The sequence below is a fragment of the Lissotriton helveticus genome, chromosome 5_1, assembly GCF_964261635.1.
Source record: "Lissotriton helveticus chromosome 5_1, aLisHel1.1, whole genome shotgun sequence".
NCBI lineage: Eukaryota > Metazoa > Chordata > Amphibia > Caudata > Salamandridae > Lissotriton > Lissotriton helveticus.
The window spans coordinates 928,085,877-928,108,291 of NC_136065.1; the positions used below are offsets into that span (position 1 = coordinate 928,085,877).

Consider the following 22,415-nt stretch of genomic DNA (forward strand, 5'->3'; position numbering starts at 1 on the left):
AGATCCAACAGAAGCACAAAAAACCTCCTCCTGCAACCTCGTAGATTCCGGAAGGAAAAAACATACAAACGCTCCTTCTCAGGAATGGCACCTAGGATCTGGAATGCACTCCCGCCAGAAACTAGTCTTATCCCCTCCACTGTACTCTTCAAGAAAGAGGTAAAAGCCATCCTTATGGCTAAGTTCACCTGAACCCTATTGTTACTGGAACAATGACATTACACGGCTACTATATTATCGGCTACCTGAGTGTTTATCTGTGTTATACTCTTGTTTGATTGCTACTGGATCAAAGTCATTGCACGGATTCTATATTACTGGTTTCCAGATTGTTTATTAGGGTTTACACTATGATTTGATTGCTCTACTAACTTGCAATCCACTTACTACTGACTACTATACTGTTTTCAACAGTGTGTTTACTCACCCTCTGGGGGGCTATAATCTTATTCGATCGCTACTGGAGCAAAGACATTGCACGGCCTCTTTATTATTGGTTTCCTGATTATTATTGTGTATACTCTTTTGCGATTGCTACCCTACCTTGCAACTCACTCACTACCGAATATTATATTTTTTTCAAGAGTTTGTCTACCCTACCTCCTGTTTCTGTAAAGCGCTCTGATATCTGCAAAGATCTTGTCCGCGCTATATAAAACCTTAAAAATAAATAAATAAATAAATCTGGGAACTAGGTTCGAGCCTCGGTAGGGACGCTCATCATCCTGTGATTCTGGGCAGGTCGCCTTTTCTCCCCGTGCAAAAAAAATAAAAAGGATTTGCTGCAAGAGAACAAGTGGTTGCCTTTTTCCGACAGAGAGAGTCTCTTTTAACAGTGGCTTGAGTAACAAAAATCAACAGTGTAGTAGCATGTCTGAGCAGCACTTTATAATTGGACTTCATGGGGTCGGGAAGCAGTCTTATCCTTTGCTTGGGAGTGCTGCAATATTTGATTATCGCCTCGTCTTATGTACACATCACAGAGAAGCTGCTGGCTGGCTGCCCTTCAGGAGGAACTTGATTCGTTGCTTTTTCCTTTGCATATTATGAGCTCCCGCTGCAGCCGCAGGGTTTCCTTTCCCAGTGCCATGGAACTCGGGCCATTGTTTGGTGCTGCTCATTAAATGAGATTGTCTGCCTTATTGTCGTTGTAGTCACGGAGTCTAATGTAGACTTGAAAACAAATAAAATGTTTTCCAGATAAAGCTTGTTACCCTGACGTCCTATAGAATATAGTCTGCATTCTACTAACTTGCATTAATACTTTTATTAAATGTACAATAAAATATAAACTATCAAAGGAAACATACAGTGTAGTAGTATGATCATTCCTATTCCATTAAAATCACATATTTGTCACTTTAATAATAAAAGTATCCATAAATATCTGATGGAATAACAGATAAAGTATTAGTGAGGTGAAAAACAGAATAAAATAAATATAAAAGTGGAGTTGTGTATCTTTATTTTAATTACTTAACGCATTACATATCGCTTTATATTTATTTTCTTCATCTCCTTTAGAGGACATTACCAGAATCGGACTGGCCTATAGAGTAATCGGGCTGTGCCGGAGGAGCTGGTCTGACTGGTCACTGTGTGGGGCATATGGCTGTCTGTAGGCGTTTTTTACTCTTGATTTCCCTTATATTAAAACAAGCATTACTTGCTGCAAGCTCAAATCCATGCAGTCTTCCATGCCTTGCAAAACATTTATACAACGTGTCTTTACAAGTTCAAAACTGCCTCAGTTTGTTAACATGAGCCTATTTTTTTAGCTTTCTAATTCACTAATAGGATCCACTTTTATTTTGGTGCCGTGCCTATTTTCTGTCCCATTCCGACCCTGTACATTAAATGCTCCAATATCTCCTTTTTCCACATAAGGTGACCATCTGGACTTCCACTGTCTACTAACTATTGTTTGCATGTTACAGGCAACCATTGATATCGTGGTATCCTACGAGCCACCGGCCGGCACTGGAGGCAATACGAATGACCCAGGAGGGATGACTGCTCAAGGTACCGTAGGTAAGTGGAAGATCAGGCCGGTGATTATTGTTCACTGTTCCTTGCCACTCAAATTTTATTATTTCTCCTCATTGGCTCTCTGACAATGAAATGGTCATATAGGTGGCTTTTTTGGGGCAGCACATGAAGTTAATTTTAAGACATAAAGGTATTGTGGTGAAAAACCAATACAAAATATTTAAAACCCTGGATGTCCATAATTCGGAATACTATGTATAGCAGTAGTCCCATCATTCCACCTTTGTTCGTCAATGACGTCATAGGGATCCCTCCCTTGGCACACCATTAGGTTCTCGAAACCTTCCGATTTGCTATTTGTGGCCTGGGAAAAAGGTGTGCGAAGAAAAAGTTAACAGCCTTGCGTGGCACTATTTACAGTCCGCTTGTTGCACTACTTGTGTGACTTCTCAGAGTATTATTAGTTGGAGCAATGCCAGGGTTAGCAGCTGCTAGGCTTCGCTACATATAACTCATGGGCAATTGTTACCCATAATGTCAGAGATTACTCCATTACACATGTGTAATCAAGATTGTATTCAGTTGTAAATCCCATTTTTGGAGAAGAGAAATAATGTGAAGCTTGGAACCAGAGCAGCTTGGAACCAGAGCAGTGGCTGCTCACAGCATGCCTGATTTTACTCCATTTTATTTAGTGCAAAATGACTCCATGCATCAGTTTTCGATGCAAGATGCTGACATGTAACACAAACAATAACATGTTGTTGCAGGGTGACATGAAACCGTCAATATGGATAGAAACAACACAGGCTCCTCTTGGCAATGCAAAGACAGTTCTTTACTGACTGCCCTGACATGTTGTTGTGATATGTTCTTGTGTTTTACATATTCTTTGTGTTTCATAATTTCTGTGGTGTGTTCATATTTTATATTTCCTATAAGTGTCCTTTCACATACTTATTTGCCATTTTTCATGATTTCTCAAAGGAAATTATGCATGTTTCTCCCTGGCTTTGTGTGCTTTTGTTTGTATTACCTATATGGCGTAACAAGGGAGAAGCAGGCTGCAGACACATTTGACACAATATTGCATACGTAAACCAGCTTCCACTAAACAGTTGATACTACTTGAGCGTACAGACAATAGGAAGGCAATTATATGGATAGCCATGCATGGTTTAAGGTAGGATTGGACAATACACTAATAAGAGCATAAATGGTACAATTAGAAATAGGTAGAAAACAAGGTTATAAATAGTTATGTAAGAATTATGCCTTCAAAGTGAGAAGATGCACTTGTTCACCTGGGAAGTCCTGCATTAAGTGCCCTGGGGTGCAGCCGGCATGTGTGCCCGTTTTCTGCACCATGGTTGGTGCATTTTGGCATTTTTGAAGTGGCCGCAGATCCTTGCATGGCGACTTCTGTAATACAGATTGTGTCAGCTCTGCATGTGTGCTGGCTCGAACTCAAGGGGGTGTGTCCTCATTTGCCTTGCAATTGAGGAAACACTTTTCCTCTGTGCCTGCACCATATTACAGAAGCATGTGTAGAGACAAAGGAGCTGTCTGGGAACTCCCTGACTGTGTGCCACTTCAGGTGGTGCACAGTCAATGCACCCTTTGACAGGAGAGAAGGAGGTTCAGTTGACCCCGCCCGACATATCCCTGCAGGCAGGTGCTGTCACTAACAACACCTGCCTACAGAGGGATCAATGTCTCTTCTTAAAGACAGATAGCTTCTTGCACAGGAGGAGGCCAACCGGTGGCTTAAAACCTGTCTGCACTGGGAACAGCACATTTGTTGTGATGTAGTCTAGGTGCACTGTCTAAATTGCTGCCTGGCACACAGACTTTAGAGTCCACCACAGGTATATATATTGTAGGGGTCATGCCCAAATTACCCTCATCTACCTGGGCAATAAACATCAAAGATGTAGAGTCAAAGAAAAAAGGTATCAAGGGATCAATCCAAGCATTTATTTACAGACAGAGTACAATTAGTTACCCTGCTGATCTTAAATCGTATTTATAGCAAATTAATTTTCACTTTTCACTATTCCAACTTGTGTACGTGTCAGGTGACTGGATAACCAAGATATGATCATAACAAACTGATACATATAAAAAAAATTCTATATACACAATGTACACTACATTACATAAACATTTAAATCACTCATATATATAATCCACTACATATATACAATATAAAACATATACAACATATACAAATACAAAAAAATCAATAATTAGTTCCCCTACTGAGAACAAAACAATCAATGTGTACACTCTTAATTCAGAGCAGTACACTCTAAGGTAGTCCCGATTACGCCTGAGGGATAACACCTGAAAACTATTCAAGTGGCGCTTTCCTTTGTTAACAACAACTCTAAGTGTTGGGACTCCTTTGCACAAGAGTCCACCACGGCACAAAGTGGTACATTGTGATGTATTGAAAATGGAGTCCTTGATGCTCCACCGCATCATGTCACATTTGCATCAAAATGCCCTTTTGTGAACATGATGCTAATAGTAATGCCAGCCTTGTAATAAGTTGGCAGACACTGAGTGGGGGGCAGGGATATGTGGACAGCACACAAAACCCAAGCTTAGGAACAGCTACACTCTAGGGCGCTACATAGAATAGAACTCCTACTACACCGATCAGATTTTGGTCTGTAGGAAAGTACACATTCATACAGACACAAAAGCTAGACACTTGCAAATGTGCAAAGAATGATGAAGACAGATGACAGGAGTTGCTATTCAAAAAAAGAAAATGATGTAATACCTAATCCCTGCCAATATAAAGTAGGGTGTCTTTTTAAGTGTTTGTGTTTTTTGATATTGTGCATGGTTTATCATTTAGGAGTCCAGTTGCTGCTGTTAGGTAACTCAATCTGCGGGTTGGATATGGGTTTTCCCAATGGTGGTGTGCTGTAGGAAGTTAGCGTGTTTGTGTTAACCAGGACTTGCATTTCAGTCTCTGTGTGCGCGTGTCAGAATCTTCCTATCCCACAAGATGTTGATATCTAGTATGTGACTCCTTCACTGCGGCAGCGTTTGTAAACCCTTTGCTGTGGCAGTATTTGTGAATCCCTGTGTATTTGTGAAGGCAGACCGAAAACAAGGATCTTATTTAGCCAATTGCTTTCTATGGCTCAGCAAAGAGGAAACTCCTACTAAAATCCAGAGGCCTACTTTTTTCAACTGAAATATCTGGCCAGGAGAAAGATTCTTGACAAACTCCAAGCTCATTGCCATCATCCCAGCTGTCCAACCTTCACCAAGCTGCGGCAAAAACAATTTGGTTAGAAGTGGTGTCAATTTTACCTCGACTCCAACACTAGTACCATTGTAAAATTCAATATATGTTTTTTTGCTACTAAATAACTCAATTGATCTTGCATATAGTCAATTAATTCAGACAACCAGTCACCGCAGAGCCTGAGGTGCCCTCATCTCTGCCACTTTAACAGTCATTGTAAGGCTTCCAATAGATATTCAAGAGGAAAATCTCAGCCTTTCATAACTTTCTCAGAGTTAATACATTGTTTCTGCAAGAGCCAGCTGTGGCAGACATGTCTTCCACAACTAGATGCCCTGGAAACCCCATCTGAAGATTCCTCCCTTAGCCTAACCAGGATCAGTACACACCAGTGCTTAATTTGAACCAGTGGTTGCTGGTGCTTGGTACCAGCACTTAGGTGTCAGCACCAGCACTTACTTGCCACCCAACCAATCTTATAACTTCGGGTGGCCAAGAGTAGTCTAAATTGTCACATTTTAGTAGTGTGATGCAGTGGAGCCTTCTTCGGAACAGGGGTAGTGGGTGGGAGTGGCTTAAATAAAAATGTACCTTCTCCACCGCACGCCTCTCCTCTTCGGCTGGAAGCACCGGAAGCACTTAGGCTTCCTGGCTCTCCCAGGCAATCACGGCGCTGCAAGAGCAGTGTCGTGATTGGCCTGAGCATCCTGTTTGGATGCTCAGGCAGTGCCTGGGGATGCTGGGCATGTTCTCCACTGGGCTGTGCAACATAGCCCAATGGAGAACATGCCAAGTGCGCATGATTGTTTGGCCAGCCTTAGAGGCTTGGCCAAACTGCCATGTGCACTTAGGAGTGCAAGTCACTCGTCCCCTTCTCTGGCGTCACAAAGCCCCGCCCAACTCCCGAAAAAAACCGTAAATGATAACGTCTTCTTGTTATTATTTTCTTTTTTTTTCACTGCTGCAATAGCAGTGGGTCGACACACCTCCGCCTTAGTGGAGGAGCCGCCACCGGTGTGATGGTTAGTACTTGTGTTGGTGCTGTCATTTGCAACACTGGCAGGTGCAATGGGTGGCACAAGATGCAGTGGCCTCCTGATGAGGGCACTGGCACTTGTGTGGTTTTTTTTTAATACAATTTAAGCACTGCCACCATGTAAGTCAAAAAACATTCATACATACATGAATACATCCATGGAGTACAATGAATAGTTCTTTTTTCAGGATGTAAGCAAAATCACAAAAAATCTGTTTACTTTTTTTTTTTTTAGTACAATGAATAATCAGTACCACTAGCAAAGTGGAGTATACAATTATGTGGCTGAACACAGGATCGTAAAAGGAAAAGCGGAGGGAGCGCCAGGCCCCAACGGGATACCGCCAATTCTCTACAAACAAAACCTGGAATACTGGGCTATGGCCTTACTACCTCTTTTCAAACAGGTAATAGACACCACAACAATCCCAGCATCGTGGAAAGGCTCGATATTAGCACCAATTCATAAAAAAGGCGATGTAAAGGACCCCAAAAATTACAGACTAATAGCCCTAATTGATAACGAGGCCAAATACTATGCTGGTCTTCTACTAGAAGAGCTCACGGAATGGTCGGAAGCAAATGCAGTAATTCCCATCACCCAGACAGGATTCCGAAAAGAACTGGGCACATCAACAAACATTTTGGCCCTCTCACTCCTCATCGACGCCTCGAAGACAGCTAATCTGCCCCTGTACTTATGTTTCATTGACTTCGCCGCAGCGTTTGACAACATCAACAGGAACTTACTATGGTCAAAGCTGGAAGACAGGAACATTCCATCGGGGTTACTAACACAGCTGATCTTATTACATACGGGCACTTGGGTCCAAGTCAAGTTAGAAACAGGAGACCTCCTATCAAGGAAAATACAAACCACAAAAGGCCTAAAACAAGGGTGCGTTCTGGCGCCAACATTATTTAACATCTTTGTCTGACCTTGCACAGCAGCTGGATGAAAGCAACTCTCATGCTCCAAGCATAGGTGGCTTCACTCTCTCTAATTTAATGTACGCTGACGACATTGTCCTAATCAGTAGAACACCAATAGGGCTACAACATCTAATCAGCACAACTTTTAATTACGCAACAGAGAACAGCCTAAGCATCAACCTCTCAAAGACCAAAACAATGAGGATTAATGCCAAAAGATCACACTTGAAAAAGCGGAGGAATACAAGTACCTCGGCGTAATTGTGGACAGCAAGGGCTAATTTCAACAGCAAAAGGAAGCAATTAAACGGAGGGGTATCAGCATAGCGATAGCACTAAGGGGCCTAAAAACGAAAGCAGCCGGCCGAAGCTTTACCCCCCTGCTTAAAGTACTTCAGGCAAAATTGACACCTGCCATAACGTATGGAAGCGAATGCCTACGAGGGAGGGACGCTCAGCAATTGAATAGCACAATAGTGAAGGCGATCAGAATGATATTCAGTCTGCCCACCTACACCTCGCCGGCACAAATAAGGCTGGAATTTGGCCTAAGAAACCAAACGCTGGAGCGAATGGGTGCCTATGCCAAAAGATGGCACAAAATCCAGAGAGAAGCTGCTAGTCTAAATTTCTACCTATGGAAAGAGATAGAAAGAGCAACAGCGTGGCCGCAAAATATTTAAACCAATCAATAAACACCTTGTGCCTACAAGAAGCCTGGAAGTGCAGCGGGTCCCATAACATCTTCAAACAGCTAGTTAACAAATCTGTCAGAGCTATCTCATTTACAGAGGACAAAGCAAGCCTAGCCAATCGCGCGCACGGCTGGATGGTCATTAAAAGCTACACAAGCAGCCTCAACCAAAGCTACCTAGGGGTTGGGTTCACCAGGAGCATAAAGGAGAAGTTCTTACATCTACGGCTGGGCCTACTCCTCATCACAAAAACACCTTCCTCCATGGAAAAGGCCCCAAGCAACAATCAACTGCCGAATATGCGGGAACGCAAAAGAAGACATTCAACATCTAATTTGCACCTGCAAAGGCCTGGACACAGAGCGCAGATTACACTTAAAAGTGCCCTTTAACAAACTGGGCATAAGAACATGCCGGCAAGCGGTCATGGCTTGCTCCGACGGAAAACACATCCAATTAGCATGCCATTTCGTAAAATTTCTAGAGATAGTAGAAAAGAAACAGGAAAGCCAGACGGCAGACACCAGCTGCAGTAAAAATCAAGAAGCAAATTAAAGGGGCACTGAACAGTGAGCCAAGTCTAACATTACAACGAGGTTTAAAACCCAGAGGCAATGCCTTTTACACAGTCACCGCAGGAATATAAGGGTCCAATGCTACCGTATGGGTTACACGGTGTGAAAGTAGTATACATTTTAGCAGCAACGACTTCCTACCGCACGAAACTATTGTCACCGTGTATTCGTTTTTTCCAAGGTGTAAGACTTTTCTTTCAAATAACACAAGGGACTTACAAATTTTAACTCACGCTTTGTGGAAAATTTGTATAAATGTCTGTAGCAATGACTATTAATATCATGAACCTATAGTCATCTTATACTTTTTATAATTTTATTCTTCCCATGTATTAATATTTGCAATGGTTTTAATTAACTGAGCAATAAAGATTACTTACTTACAGGGGCGTAGCTTCGTCAGTAAGACTGGGAGGATATGAGGTTCGTATTTTTCGACAATCACGCTGGCACATCACGTTAATCATTATATAAGAGGTGGTGCATGAGGGGGTATTAAGGGCCAGTGGCAAAGGAAAGGAGTGCAGATTGTGAGGGAAGTACTGAAAACATAGTATTTTGTAACCTAACCATGTTTTAAGGCATTCAAAAGTGTGTGTGTGTGTGTGTGTGTTTCTGCGTGTGTGTGTGTGTGTGTGTGTGTGTTTCCGTGTGTGTGTGTGTGTGTTTCCGTGTTTCTGTGTGTGTGTGTGTGTTTCCGTGTTTCTGTGTGTGTGTGTGTGTGTGTTTCCGTGTTTCTGTGTGTGTGTGTGTTTCCGTGTTTCTGTGTGTGTGTGTGTGTTTCCGGGTTTCTGTGTGTGTTTTTCTGCGTGTGTGTTTCCGTGTTTCTGTGTGTGTGTGTGTTTCCGTGTTTCTGTGTGTGTGTGTGTGTTTCCGTGTTTCTGTGTGTGTTTCCGTGTTTCTCTGTGTGTGTGTGTGTTTCCGTGTTTCTGTGTGTGTGTTTCTGCGTGTGTGTTTCCGTGTTTCTGTGTGTGTGTGTGTGTGTTTCCGTGTTTCTGTGTGTGTGTGTGTGTGTTTCCGTGTTTCTGTGTGTGTGTGTGTTTCCGTGTTTGTGTGTGTGTGTGTTTCCGTGTTTCTGTGTGTGTGTGTTTCTGCGTGTGTTTCCGTGTTTCTGTGTGTGTGTGTGTGTTTCCGTGTTTCTGTGTGTGTGTGTGTGTGTTTCCGTGTTTCTGTGTGTGTTTCCTTGTTTCTGTGTGTGTTTCTGTGTGTGTGTTTCTGTGTGTTTCTGTGTGTGTTTCTGTGTGTGTGTTTCCGTGTGTGTTTCCGTGTGTCTGTGTGTGTGTCTGTGTGTGTTTCTGTGTGTGTGTGTTTCTGTGTGTGTGTTTCTGTGTGTGTGTGTTTCTGTGTGTGTGTGTTTCTGTGTGTGTGTTTCTGTGTGTGTGTGTTTCTGTGTGTGTGTTTCTGTGTGTGTGTGTTTCTGTGTGTGTGTGTTTCTGTGTGTGTGTTTCTGTGTGTGTGTTTCTGTGTGTGTGTGTTTCCGTGTGTGTGTGTTTCCGTGTGTGTGTGTGTTTCCGTGTGTGTGTGTTTCTGTGTGTGTGTTTCTGTGTGTTTCCGTGTTTGTGTTTCTGTGTGTTTCCGTGTTTGTGTTTCTGTGTGTTTCTGTGTGTGTTTGTGTGTGTTTCTGTGTGTGTGTTTCCGTGTGTGTTTCTGTGTGTTTCTGTGTGTGTGTTTCTGTGTGTGTGTTTCTGTGTGTGTGTGTTTCTGTGTGTGTGTGTTTCTGTGTGTTTCTGTGTGTTTCTGTGTGTTTCTGTGTGTTTCTGTGTGTTTCTGTGTGTTTCTGTGTGTTTCTGTGTGTTTCTGTGTGTTTCTGTGTGTTTCTGTGTGTTTCTGTGTGTTTCTGTGTGTTTCTGTGTGTTTCTGTGTGTTTCTGTGTGTTTCTGTGTGTTTCTGTGTGTTTCTGTGTGTTTCTGTGTGTTTGTGTGTGTGTCTGTGTTTCTGTGTGTGTGTTTCTGTGTTTCCGTGTTTCTGTGTGTTTCTGTGTGTGTGTTTCCGTGTTTCTGTGTGTGTGTGTGTGTGTGTGTGTGTTTCCGTGTTTCCGTGTGTGTTTCCGTGTTTCTGTGTGTGTGTGTTTCCGTGTTTCCGTGTGTGTGTGTTTCAGTGTTTGTGTGTTTCTGTGTGTGTGTGTTTCCGTGTTTCCGTGTGTGTGTCCGTGTGTGTGTTTCCGTGTTTGTGTGTGTGTCCGTGTGTGTGTGTTTCCGTGTTTCTGTGTGTTTCCGTGTTTCTGTGTGTTTCCGTGTTTCCGTGTTTCCGTGTTTCTGTGTGTGTTTCCGTGTTTCCGTGTTTCTGTGTGTGTGTGTTTCCGTGTGTGTGTGTGTGTGTGTGTGTGTGTGTGTTTCCGTGTGTGTGTGTTTCTGTGTGTGTGTGTTTCCGTGTTTCTGTGTGTGTGTTTCCGTGTGTGTGTTTCCGTGTGTGTTTCCGTGTGTGTGTGTTTCCATGTGTGTGTTTCCATGTGTGTGTGTGTGTGTGTGTTTCCGTGTGTGTGTGTGTGTGTGTGTTTCTGTGTTTCCGTGTGTGTCCGTGTCCGTGTTTCCGTGTGTGTGTGTTTCCGTGTTTCCGTGTGTGTGTTTCCGTGTGTGCGTGTTTCCGTGTGTGCGTGTTTCCTTGTGTGCGTGTTTCCTTGTGTGCGTGTTTCCTTGTGTGCGTGTTTCCTTGTGTGCGTGTTTCCTTGTGTGCGTGTTTCCTTGTGTGCGTGTTTCCTTCTGTGCGTGTTTCCTTCTGTGCGTGTTTTCTTCTGTGCGTGTTTCCTTGTGTGCGTGTTTCCGTGTGCGTGTTTCCGTGTTTCCGTGTGTGCGTGTTTCCGTGTGTGCATGTTTCCGTGTTTCCTAATTCATACCTATGCCGCAGAGCTGACATTTTAACCTGGCACACCCAGGGATCTGTCCTGGAGGTGGTAGGAGATGAGTCATCTAGCTTGCCTTTTTAAAGAGCCTGGCCCCAGCCTTGTAAACGTACATAAGAGGCAGGGATGGAGTGCACTGTGATTTACACTGTTCCACAGAGTCTGCAGTCAGGTATGTGTGGTGCAGCCTCACGTCACACTCCGACTCCTCGAATCAAGCCCCGTCATAACTGATGCTCTGCTGCCTGCCTATTGGCTGCCCCATCTGTGAATATATACATTTAGTTTGTGGGCCTACTGAGGTGCTTGTGGAATCACTGCCCCAGAGCCATATTGGTGCTGGTTGCTATTTGCAGAACAAATGTTTACTTTGTTGTCTGCATCTAGCTTGTCCAGATGCTCCTAGACATACAGCTGGATGCAAAGAGGATCATGAGGTGATGCCTTCAGATGAAGGACATTGCCTTCTGATTAGGACATTGTCCTAATCAGTAGAACACCAATAGGGCTACAACATCTAATCAGCACAACTTTTAATTACGCAACAGAGAACAGCCTAAGCATCAACCTCTCAAAGACCAAAACAATGAGGATTAATGCCAAAAGATCACACTTGAAAAAGCGGAGGAATACAAGTACCTCGGCGTAATTGTGGACAGCAAGGGCTAATTTCAACAGCAAAAGGAAGCAATTAAACGGAGGGGTATCAGCATAGCGATAGCACTAAGGGGCCTAAAAACGAAAGCAGCCGGCCGAAGCTTTACCCCCCTGCTTAAAGTACTTCAGGCAAAATTGACACCTGCCATAACGTATGGAAGCGAATGCCTACGAGGGAGGGACGCTCAGCAATTGAATAGCACAATAGTGAAGGCGATCAGAATGATATTCAGTCTGCCCACCTACACCTCGCCGGCACAAATAAGGCTGGAATTTGGCCTAAGAAACCAAACGCTGGAGCGAATGGGTGCCTATGCCAAAAGATGGCACAAAATCCAGAGAGAAGCTGCTAGTCTAAATTTCTACCTATGGAAAGAGATAGAAAGAGCAACAGCGTGGCCGCAAAATATTTAAACCAATCAATAAACACCTTGTGCCTACAAGAAGCCTGGAAGTGCAGCGGGTCCCATAACATCTTCAAACAGCTAGTTAACAAATCTGTCAGAGCTATCTCATTTACAGAGGACAAAGCAAGCCTAGCCAATCGCGCGCACGGCTGGATGGTCATTAAAAGCTACACAAGCAGCCTCAACCAAAGCTACCTAGGGGTTGGGTTCACCAGGAGCATAAAGGAGAAGTTCTTACATCTACGGCTGGGCCTACTCCTCATCACAAAAACACCTTCCTCCATGGAAAAGGCCCCAAGCAACAATCAACTGCCGAATATGCGGGAACGCAAAAGAAGACATTCAACATCTAATTTGCACCTGCAAAGGCCTGGACACAGAGCGCAGATTACACTTAAAAGTGCCCTTTAACAAACTGGGCATAAGAACATGCCGGCAAGCGGTCATGGCTTGCTCCGACGGAAAACACATCCAATTAGCATGCCATTTCGTAAAATTTCTAGAGATAGTAGAAAAGAAACAGGAAAGCCAGACGGCAGACACCAGCTGCAGTAAAAATCAAGAAGCAAATTAAAGGGGCACTGAACAGTGAGCCAAGTCTAACATTACAACGAGGTTTAAAACCCAGAGGCAATGCCTTTTACACAGTCACCGCAGGAATATAAGGGTCCAATGCTACCGTATGGGTTACACGGTGTGAAAGTAGTATACATTTTAGCAGCAACGACTTCCTACCGCACGAAACTATTGTCACCGTGTATTCGTTTTTTCCAAGGTGTAAGACTTTTCTTTCAAATAACACAAGGGACTTACAAATTTTAACTCACGCTTTGTGGAAAATTTGTATAAATGTCTGTAGCAATGACTATTAATATCATGAACCTATAGTCATCTTATACTTTTTATAATTTTATTCTTCCCATGTATTAATATTTGCAATGGTTTTAATTAACTGAGCAATAAAGATTACTTACTTACAGGGGCGTAGCTTCGTCAGTAAGACTGGGAGGATATGAGGTTCGTATTTTTCGACAATCACGCTGGCACATCACGTTAATCATTATATAAGAGGTGGTGCATGAGGGGGTATTAAGGGCCAGTGGCAAAGGAAAGGAGTGCAGATTGTGAGGGAAGTACTGAAAACATAGTATTTTGTAACCTAACCATGTTTTAAGGCATTCAAAAGTGTGTGTGTGTGTGTGTGTTTCTGCGTGTGTGTGTGTGTGTTTCCGTGTTTCTGTGTGTGTGTGTGTGTGTTTCCGTGTTTCTGTGTGTGTGTGTGTGTGTGTTTCCGTGTTTCTGTGTGTGTGTGTGTTTCCGTGTTTCTGTGTGTGTGTGTGTGTTTCCGGGTTTCTGTGTGTGTGTTTCTGCGTGTGTGTTTCCGTGTTTCTGTGTGTGTGTGTGTTTCCGTGTTTCTGTGTGTGTGTGTGTGTGTTTCCGTGTTTCTGTGTGTGTGTGTGTGTGTTTCCGTGTTTCTGTGTGTGTTTCCGTGTTTCTGTGTGTGTGTGTTTCCGTGTGTGTGTGTTTCCGTGTGTGTGTGTTTCCGTGTGTGTGTGTGTTTCCGTGTGTGTGTGTGTTTCCGTGTGTGTGTTTCTGTGTGTGTGTGTGTTTCCGTGTGTGTGTGTTTCTGTGTGTGTGTTTCTGTGTGTTTCCGTGTTTGTGTTTCTGTGTGTTTCTGTGTGTGTGTTTCCGTGTTTCTGTGTGTGTGTGTTTCTGCGTGTGTGTTTCCGTGTTTCTGTGTGTGTGTGTGTGTTTCCGTGTTTCTGTGTGTGTGTGTGTGTTTCCGTGTTTCTGTGTGTGTGTGTGTTTCCGTGTGTGTGTGTTTCTGTGTGTGTGTTTCTGTGTGTTTCCGTGTTTGTGTTTCTGTGTGTTTCTGTGTGTGTGTTTCCGTGTTTCTGTGTGTGTGTGTTTCTGCGTGTGTGTTTCCGTGTTTCTGTGTGTGTGTGTTTCCGTGTTTCTGTGTGTGTGTGTGTGTTTCCGTGTTTCTGTGTGTGTGTGTTTCCGTGTTTGTGTGTGTGTGTTTCCGTGTTTCTGTGTGTGTGTGTTTCTGCGTGTGTTTCCGTGTTTCTGTGTGTGTGTGTGTTTCCGTGTTTCTGTGTGTGTGTGTGTGTGTTTCCGTGTGTGTGTTTCTGTGTGTTTCTGTGTGTTTCTGTGTGTTTCTGTGTGTTTCTGTGTGTTTCTGTGTGTGTGTTTCCGTGTGTGTGTTTCCGTGTGTCTGTGTGTGTTTCTGTGTCTGTGTGTTTCTGTGTGTGTGTGTTTCTGTGTGTGTGTGTTTCTGTGTGTGTGTGTTTCTGTGTGTGTGTGTTTCTGTGTGTGTGTGTTTCTGTGTGTGTGTGTTTCTGTGTGTGTGTGTTTCTGTGTGTGTGTGTTTCTGTGTGTGTGTGTTTCTGTGTGTGTGTTTCTGTGTGTGTGTGTTTCTGTGTGTGTGTGTTTCTGTATGTGTGTGTTTCTGTGTGTGTGTGTTTCTGTGTGTGTGTGTTTCTGTGTGTGTGTTTCTGTGTGTGTGTGTGTTTCTGTGTGTGTGTTTCTGTGTGTGTGTGTTTCTGTGTGTGTGTGTTTCTGTGTGTGTGTGTTTCTGTGTGTGTGTGTTTCTGTGTGTGTGTGTCCGTGTGTGTGTGTGTCCGTGTGTGTGTGTGTTTCCGTGTGTGTGTGTTTCTGTGTGTGTTTCTGTGTGTTTCCGTGTTTCTGTGTGTGTTTGTGTGTGTTTCTGTGTGTGTTTGTGTGTGTTTCTGTGTGTGTTTGTGTGTGTTTCTGTGTGTGTTTGTGTGTGTTTCTGTGTGTGTTTCCGTGTGTGTTTCTGTGTGTTTCTGTGTGTGTGTTTCTGTGTGTGTGTGTTTCTGTGTGTGTGTGTTTCTGTGTGTGTGTGTTTCTGTGTGTTTCTGTGTGTTTCTGTGTGTTTCTGTGTGTTTCTGTGTGTTTCTGTGTGTTTCTGTGTGTTTCTGTGTGTTTCTGTGTGTTTCTGTGTGTTTCTGTGTGTGTGTGTGTGTGTGTGTGTGTCTGTGTTTCTGTGTGTGTGTTTCTGTGTTTCCGTGTTTCTGTGTGTTTCTGTGTGTGTTTCCGTGTTTCTGTGTGTTTCTGTGTGTGTTTCCGTGTTTCTGTGTGTTTCTGTGTGTGTTTCCGTGTTTCTGTGTGTGTGTGTGTGTGTGTGTGTGTTTCCGTGTTTCCGTGTGTGTTTCCGTGTTTCTGTGTGTGTGTGTTTCAGTGTTTGTGTGTGTGTTTCCGTGTTTCTGTGTGTGTGTGTTTCAGTGTTTCTGTGTGTTTCCGTGTTTCTGTGTGTGTGTGTTTCCGTGTGTGTGTGTTTCCGTGTGTGTGTGTTTCCGTGTGTGTGTGTGTTTCCGTGTGTGTGTGTGTTTCCGTGTGTGTGTTTCTGTGTGTGTGTGTGTTTCCGTGTGTGTGTGTTTCTGTGTGTTTCCGTGTTTGTGTTTCTGTGTGTTTCTGTGTGTGTGTTTCCGTGTGTGTTTCTGTGTGTTTCTGTGTGTGTGTGTTTCTGTGTGTGTGTTTCTGTGTGTGTGTTTCTGTGTGTGTGTGTTTCTGTGTGTGTGTGTTTCTGTGTGTGTGTGTTTCTGTGTGTTTCTGTGTGTGTGTGTTTCTGTGTGTGTGTGTTTCTGTGTGTGTGTGTTTCTGTGTGTGTGTTTCTGTGTGTGTGTGTGTGTGTGTGTGTGTCTGTGTTTCTGTGTGTGTGTTTCTGTGTTTCCGTGTTTCTGTGTGTTTCTGTGTGTGTGTTTCCGTGTTTCTGTGTGTGTGTGTGTGTGTGTGTGTGTTTCCGTGTTTCCGTGTGTGTTTCCGTGTTTCTGTGTGTGTGTGTTTCAGTGTTTGTGTGTTTCTGTGTGTGTGTGTTTCCGTGTTTCCGTGTGTGTGTCCGTGTGTGTGTTTCCGTGTTTGTGTGTGTGTGTCCGTGTGTGTGTGTTTCTGTGTGTGTTTCTGTGTGTGTTTCTGTGTGTGTTTCTGTGTTTCTGTGTGTGTTTCCGTGTTTCTGTGTGTTTCCGTGTTTCCGTGTTTCTGTGTGTGTTTCCGTGTTTCTGTGTGTTTCCGTGTTTCTGTGTGTGTGTGTTTCCGTGTTTCTGTGTGTGTGTGTTTCCGTGTTTCTGTGTGTGTGTGTTTCCGTGTGTGTGTGTGTGTGTGTGTGTGTGTTTCCGTGTGTGTGTGTTTCTGTGTGTGTGTGTTTCCGTGTTTCTGTGTGTGTGTTTCCGTGTGTGTGTGTTTCCGTGTGTGTTTCCGTGTGTGTGTTTCCATGTGTGTGTTTCCATGTGTGTGTGTGTGTGTTTCCGTGTGTGTGTGTGTGTGTGTTTCTGTGTTTCCGTGTGTGTCCGTGTCCGTGTTTCCGTGTGTGTGTGTTTCCGTGTTTCCGTGTGTGTGTGTTTCCGTGTGTGCGTGTTTCCTTGTGTGCGTGTTTCCTTGTGTGCGTGTTTCCTTGTGTGCGTGTTTCCTTGTGTGCGTGTTTCCTTGTGTGCGTGTTTCCGTGTGCGTGTTTCCGTGTTTCCGTGTGTGCGTGTTTCCGTGTGTGCATGTTTCCGTGTTTCCTAATTCATACCTATGCCGCAGAGCTGACATTTTAACCTGGCACACCCAGGGATCTGTCCTGGAGGTGGTAGGAGATGAGTCATCTAGCTTGCCTTTTTAAAGAGCCTGGCCCCAGCCTTGTAAACGTACATAAGAGGCAGGGATGGAGTGCACTGTGATTTACACTGTTCCACAGAGTCTGCAGTCAGGTATGTGTGGTGCAGCCTCACGTCACACTCCGACTCCTCGAATCAAGCCCCGTCATAACTGATGCTCTGCTGCCTGCCTATTGGCTGCCCCATCTGTGAATATATACATTTAGTTTGTGGGCCTACTGAGGTGCTTGTGGAATCACTGCCCCAGAGCCATATTGGTGCTGGTTGCTATTTGCAGAACAAATGTTTACTTTGTTGTCTGCATCTAGCTTGTCCAGATGCTCCTAGACATACAGCTGGATGCAAAGAGGATCATGAGGTGATGCCTTCAGATGAAGTAAGCAAACCACAAGGCTCCAAGAAAGGTGAGGGGAGTTAGCTTTATCGTTAGTCCGAGTCGACAAGCGACCTCACCCACAGAGCAGCAGGATAAAACTGCCAACTTCAAATAACAACTTTCTTCCTCCGGCTAGAATTCTAGAACATCACATCACAGCCTGGCAACAAGAGCTGAAGAAAGAAACTAAAGAACACCACAGATCACCTACTCTGCATAATCGCAGAGCAACTTCACTCAATGTTCAACAAAGATAGATAGTTGTAGGAGTGCGTAGTCTAAAGTAAAATTTGTCAAACATTGACATTACTGTTGTGGCTGAACCACAGAAGAACTGACCTGAAGATCTCTTGCCCAGTAACCTAGACAACTATCCCATGCAAGTCCAGGTCATCTGAATTGCCTGTATATATTATTTGGGGCTAGAATAGTTTTTCTAAAGTGCAGCTTTTGTTAGTGGTGAAAAGGGATTTCTTTCAGTTGGAGTTAGTCCTACAAAAATATTGGTCCTACAGCTTCTGTAGTCTTAGAGTCCGCTGCAAGACTCTGGAGCAACCTGTTTCTACCTATAGGAGAAATTAGTGCTTTTTTTACATTCTTTAAATGTCCCCAAACCAGGTTTGAACTAGAAATGTTACCCTATTCTTCTGTGCAATGAATTAAGAACCAAAACACCACCAGCAATATTGATAGCCGTAGTACACAAACACTAATTAGAACATTGGAATGTTGGGAGCTCCATTGCAGACAATGGAGTTCTCCCTGCTTCTACGGGCCAGTAAAGGCCCGCAGAGCAACATTCCAATGTTCTACAAAGGCTTCTCGAAGTTCGAGGGGATTTATATCCCCTCGAGCTTCGAGAACCCTTTGTTTAATTTGTTAGAACATTCTGCCCTCTACTGGCAGAATGTTCTAATAGCCTTATAGCCCTTCGTAGCAGGGCTATACCGGCTATTAAAGTCCCGCTGTTTCGTTAAAGTCCCTCGCCTTCGGCTCGGGCCTTTAACGATTCAGCGGGCCTTTAATAGCCGGTATAGCCCGCTACGGCGGGCTATAAGGCTATATTAGAACATTGGAATGCTGGGAGCTCCATTGAATACAATGGAGTGCTCCGGGCTTATAATGGCTGGTATAAGCCTGGAGCTCCAACATTCCAATGTTTTTGTTCACTGCTCTGGCTGTGAACAAAGGCTTCAAGGAGCCTGAGGGGATTCCAGCCCCCTCACGCTCCCATAAGGCTTTGTTTTTTTTGTTAGAACATTCTACCCTCCAGTGGCAGAATGTTCTAATAGCATTATAGCCCTTCGTAGCTGGGCTATACCGGCTATTAAAGTCCTTCTCCTTGGTTAAAGGCCCTTGCCTTCGGCTCGGGCCTTTAACGCTGGTGAGGGCCTTTAATAGCCGGTATAGCCCTCTACGGCGAGCTACAAGGCTATATTAATGCACAATCCTACCTTTTTCATCTGAGCTATATAAAAGTGTATCATCAATTGGCCTTCTCTTCATTTTTGACTTTCAAATGTAAGCATATGTGGAAGAAAGAACACATTTTGCATAATGCCTTCTAACTGACCTGATGGTATGGGTAACCTTGAATTGAAAGTTGTACAAATAACCACTATTTCTAAGCTCAGTGTCTTCGGGAAATTTAAAAAATGAATAGGTTTCCTATAAACCAATTTTCATTCATCAGATTTTACTGTATGAATTGCCGCATGTTCTTTAAACAATTAAATATTATAAGCTGTAGCGGGTTACTGGCTTGGGTTAACACACACAAGATTGAGGGAGCCTCAGAAATTAAGGATTAATCAGAATATAATAATACATTAAAGTCTGCAAAACTTGTACCAAAACCTCATGTTTTCTTTATACGTTTTAAACAGTCTGTGATGGATCTAGTCAACTGTGATAAGAAAATGACATGGCTGTTCAACTGTAATAAGTTATTGTATTTGAGTTGTGACGTTACGAGATACGCAGGTGATGGAGCAGAATTACAACTGCTGTTCAAACAATGAAAAATAACTAGATTGTCAGCATTTCTGTGCACTTTCCCTGAAAGAACAATCAAGAGTAGAAGCAGAAATGTGTAGGAACATGATTATTTTTGTGCAGCTGTATATCATTAAAACTAAGAAATGTTTCTTTATTTTACCACCTTTTTTCTGAAGTACAGCCTTTTCAGAAAGTGACTTAGATTGAACTGTTTATAATATTTTTTTTGCAGTAAATTACTAGCTTCATATTGTTAAATGTAATTCTTCACTACATAATCATCATTTATTCTACATATCTGCAGCCATACTCTTTCATTCAAAAGAGCAAGAGACCAACATTATAGATTCATGGCACCCATGAACATTAATTGGGAATATTCGGGGGTAGCAGTCGCTTGCCCTGGCTTTCTCTTGAGTTCCCCAGGCACTGCATTTCCTACAGCTCATTTTATGGGTAATAACTGCTGCAGGGCCAGAAAGTAAGCCAGCTTTAAGTTCTGTAGTTTCCACACCATGGGAATACATTGATGTCAAGTCTGTTATGCCATTTTTGGGCAACTGGTGCAAAATGTTGCTTTCCTAGTGTTTTGGTGAATCCACGTTCTTACCTGTGTCCTGATATACCCAGAAAATCTGTGCTTTGAGCTCAGTGTCCTTGTTATTCTCTTCTACTGGATCTGGGGGTTAGGGGGTTAGGGGGCTGAGAGAGGAAGAACCAGTAAAAGAAACCTATCCCTCTTAAAACTTTATCTACATAATCCCCATGGGACTAAAATAATGTGTAGTAGAGCTTGTGGTAGCTGAAGAAGTAGATCTGGTTCGCCTAATACAGATTTGCATCATACTGGTCTTCAGGAATACGCCCAATTTTTCCTCTTGAAAGCATTAAAAGAGTCAATAACTCATTTGCTCTGTATATGCCCTAGACTATTGGTAGACCGCAGAAGATGGCTCCGGTAAATATGGATTAAGGAGGGGACACAGACATTACCATCTGCCGTCTGTTTCCTTCTGAACAATGAGCAGCCGCAATTGATTACAAAACTGTTAAAAAAAAATGTAGTATGTGAAGAAGCAACTAAAAATAAATTCAGAACCCCAAAACGAAGAAGGGAGGATCCCTGAACACTAGTAGTCTTAAAGAAATTACCCTCAACTTCTCTTTTGAACCAAAAGCACTTTAATTTAGTTGTTAGCATTCTATTAAATTGTATTTTTACCAGTGAGGAATATCGAGGAAGAATTATGAATTGCCTGTAAAAATATTGAGACCTAAGAACAATTGTGAAACCGCTATTACTCTGATTTTATTTGTTATTTTAGGCACTTAGAGAGACTTCATTGTCTAAATAAAGTATTTTTGAATTAGATACCATTTTTTGGGGCCTTTTTAAGCCATACATTTCGTGGATGTCTATGGAGTATGTGACTTGCATGTCCCCTTTTTTTTAGGTCTCGCCTAGGCAGGGCTTGCGCTGTCTCTTCGAGATGTACTGTATTCTTGATATGGGCATTAAGCAACACACATCATTCTAATTGGCTCCTTTAACTGTCATTTGTAAATGGCTGCTTATTATTGGTTAATATGGTCACTAGTCCCTCTTTTTTTCAATTCTTTTTTTAACTTCCTATGAGGACTGCCCCCTTACATGTGGTGTTACTCATCAGGTTCTTTATTACTGTCTGAGCACTCTTTTTTTTCATTTAGGCTTTTTCAGGCACAGGAACTCACTCGCGCCCATGCCTCCCCCTCCTTGTTATTGTCCTAGTAATTATGAGAAGGTGCTCTTTAGATTTGCTAACGCTCGCATGTTGCACTTTCTCTTCAAATATAGTGGCAGCACCGTATTTTTCTATTACACTTAAAAAAAGTTTTTTTATTTTTGAAAGCGACCCTAGCCACGCTTTTCATTTCTTTATGTGCGGGTCAACGTGTTCACTTTTTAAAACATCTAATCTTTGTTTTTGAAAGTGCCCCCAAGCCGCGCTTTCACTTAAACAATGACAGCCGCACATAAAGAAAGGATGTTGAATAGTTGTCCTTTTGGTGTGAAAGGAGATAGCTACCCTTTAAAAGATAACATTAGCGCAACTGTTGAGCTCATTATGGGTGCTAACACTAGCATATGTGTTTTCTTGGCATGTTAATATTGTGTGACCATTCTGTGGATTGCCTAATATTCCAGGCATCCCAACAGGACTAAGGGTCTAGTTTCCAAGACGACTTGCTATTTGTTTCAGATCCCAAGCTATATTGCCATTTTTGTGGGATTAGTAAACGTTCACATTGGTCTTGTTCTTAATTATATTTTTTTATAGAAAGTCTTCATTTCATTACTTAGGGGTGCTAATTATTATTTTTGTCCAAAATTCTGCGTGTTGGTATACTGCTTGAAGTATTAGCTCTTCACTTCTACAATGTTGCACCCGTTTCTTTCCATGTTGCACTGTTCCGTTATAAAATCAGGTTATTTGAGTCTTTTGGTGTGCGATGAAGGGCAGCCCTTACTTATTTTTAGAATTCAAATTCATGCTGTGCTACTAATATATTCGTTATTGTTATGGTGCAAATTTACTCTAAAGTCTAAGGGTATTGTATTTATCCAACTTGAGCACCTTTGTTGATACAAGCTGAATTATCACCATTTCTGTATGCATAATTAATTTACAACTGTACCGATTTATTTTTGTTTTATGATTCATAATTACAACGATCCTGGCCTTTACTGCGATATTACAACATGTTCAAAATTTAACACTGTACCAACAAGGTCCATTTGGGATATAAACAAAGGTTTTCATCTATAAATTAATAATTTAAATAGAAATGCATGTAATATTCCCATAACTATTTGATTCTACCAGGAACTTGCTTACATTTGCTAAATGGTCCGCATATATCCTATCGGGACTCAAAAAAACGTATTCAGCCGCAAATACATAATATTTCTTTTTTTTAATTCTTTATTTCTCATTTTCCAAATAATACACAAAACATGTATGCAATTACAGTTGGGTGTCTAG

General features: G+C 42.7%; 1 protein-coding gene across 2 annotated transcripts in view; it reads left to right on the forward strand.

Moving 5' to 3' along the window:
* The window catches only part of MYOF (myoferlin), a 680,400-nt gene that overhangs the window by 200,794 nt on the left and 457,191 nt on the right, over nt 1–22,415 (forward strand). For both annotated transcript variants that reach the window (XM_078643399.1, XM_078643401.1), the window contains exon 5: nt 1,938–2,031. In XM_078643399.1, the coding sequence (XP_078499525.1) occupies nt 1,938–2,031 (94 nt within the window). The remainder of the gene's footprint in view (nt 1–1,937; nt 2,032–22,415) is intronic.